We start from the raw sequence: 2,039 nt of genomic DNA, 5'->3' as shown, positions 1-2,039 counted from the left end.
CACACACACACACACACACACACACACACACACACACACACACACACACCTCACCCTTCCTCCTTTCCTCCTCCCCACTAATTTGAAATCAGTCCTCTTCGAAACTAAACTTAACATAATATCCTCTTATCCCCCAGCTAATAAAAAACTGACAACTGTGGGTCACACGACTCCCTCACCTACCTGTTGAGAACATTGATGATAGCCTCACCACCCGACAAGTCTCTGTCATAATCCTCGGCCCCAGTCGTGTAGACAAAATGACCCTTGTGGTCACCGGTAGACCGTTTGTGCCTGGTGCCAGAGCCTGGTGGGGCTATGACGAGGCTGTGACTCAAGTGACCTTCCTGGAGTGGGGGAGAGAGAGAGGTACATGTGCTTTATGTCTTAGTCTTTTAGTTTTAGAAATAGTTTTTCCGTTTTTGCAACACAATTGAGTCTTATAAGTGCCGAAGATTAGAGGTGTTGCAGGAGAGTAACAAATACACACACACACAAAAAGGAGGAGAGATAAAGATGATAGATGTTTGATAGGAAAGAAGGAGCAAACCTTTCCAGACTACTTCAGCTCTTTAACCCTCTACTGCACTCATTAAAAAAAATTATTGACATGAAAATTATAACGCTATACGCTATACGTTATTGCAAAAAAAAGGCAATATTATACATCATGTATGAAAAGTTTGACATCAATTTAACATTTTGATAATATTTCTATTCCCAATAAGGAACAAAACAACAACAGCAACAGCAGCAGCAACAACAACAACAACAATAGCAACAACAACAACAGCAACAACAATAACAATAACAAAAGTAACAACAACAACAGCAACAACAGCAACAACAACAACAGCAAGAAGTTGAGTACAATTAATCTGGTCCTACGGGCATTCATACTTCAAAGTTCAAATAAATCGAAGGGCATAAGAGGGTTATGGACGTTGCGGACACAATATGCCCGATCAATATCTTGAAATTGATGTAAAATTTGAGACTATTAATATAGCTCGTGATAATCAAAGGCAAAGGTGCAAATATTTACCACGTGGTATTTGCCGTCAGGACGTTTGTGGATGCTCAGGATAGTTCCTGTGGAGTGGTTCTCGAAAAAGTTTCCATCTAGAAGATGCAGGTCAGGCTGAAAGTAAACAGTAACGCAAGTGTCTATACAAAGGTTTTAATGGTATGACATACTTTATTAAGGCATGGTTGGTGTGGTGTGGCATGGTATTATCGGGTATGGTATGGCATGGCGTGGCGTGGCGTGGCGTGGCGTGGCGTGGTGGGTCCTGTGCTATGCTGTGGACTCCATTTCTAGCACAGAAAGGCTTATCAGCGCATTTATCTACTGTCATTGATATTGTGGCACGCTCATAAGAATATCTGGATGCTGTTTCGCGAAATTATGTCAAATCTTTTGAAGTCCACAGAAATAACTAGATCAAGATCAATGTCTAACGAAATGCTAATTTTCTTTCGTACAGTAATGTACCGACAAACTAAGTTGACAAGTTCCGACCTGAAGGTAATTCAGGATTTATAGATCATGCCTCTTTGGCAGCGATATAATAATTCACTGGTATTTCGATGATAAACAGTGAGCATTATCAACTTACGTCAATTTCGCTTATTCTGAACTCTTCTTCCTCCTCATCACCCGGCTCTACAGAAATTACCCTGACCGATTCATGAAGCACACGTGAAGCTCTTGTAAGGTCAAGGTTATGCACATGAGAAGGCGTTATGACTTTCATACGGACACGGGGATGAAGATCAGGATTTCCCTGTAACTGTACCAGTGCTGGCTGGAAATGGGATTCTGTAAAATCTGAAATGAGAGAAATAAAAAGTTTCACATCCAAAATGAAATAGAACGACGATTCTTCCTCCGTTTACCTCTTACATCCCTCAATGTTTCTCCTGTATTGTGCTAATGTCCTTCTGAACATAAAGTAGGCTAGGCTCTTTCCCCCATAGACATCATGGCTGCAAACTGAGCAACAGGGAGAGAGAGAGAGAGAGAGAAAGAGAGAGAG

The 2,039-nt window shown here is 41.3% G+C and overlaps 1 protein-coding gene across 1 annotated transcript in view; it reads right to left on the bottom strand.

The window, feature by feature from the left end:
• Nucleotides 1–179: 179 nt before the first annotated feature.
• Nucleotides 180–2,039, bottom strand: part of LOC106011877 — a 3,807-nt gene continuing 1,947 nt past the window's right edge. The window contains exons 3-5 of the mRNA XM_013083006.1: nucleotides 1,620–1,831; nucleotides 1,046–1,141; nucleotides 180–347 (exon numbers count right to left, since the gene is read on the bottom strand). Of these exons, the coding sequence (XP_012938460.1) occupies nucleotides 180–347; nucleotides 1,046–1,141; nucleotides 1,620–1,831 (476 nt within the window). The remainder of the gene's footprint in view (nucleotides 348–1,045; nucleotides 1,142–1,619; nucleotides 1,832–2,039) is intronic.

Source organism: Aplysia californica, unplaced genomic scaffold (genome assembly GCF_000002075.1).
Source record: "Aplysia californica isolate F4 #8 unplaced genomic scaffold, AplCal3.0 scaffold00205, whole genome shotgun sequence".
In the NCBI taxonomy this organism is placed as follows: domain Eukaryota; kingdom Metazoa; phylum Mollusca; class Gastropoda; order Aplysiida; family Aplysiidae; genus Aplysia; species Aplysia californica.
Note: the sequence above shows the minus strand (reverse complement) of the source record. Positions and strands in the feature narration are given on the sequence as shown.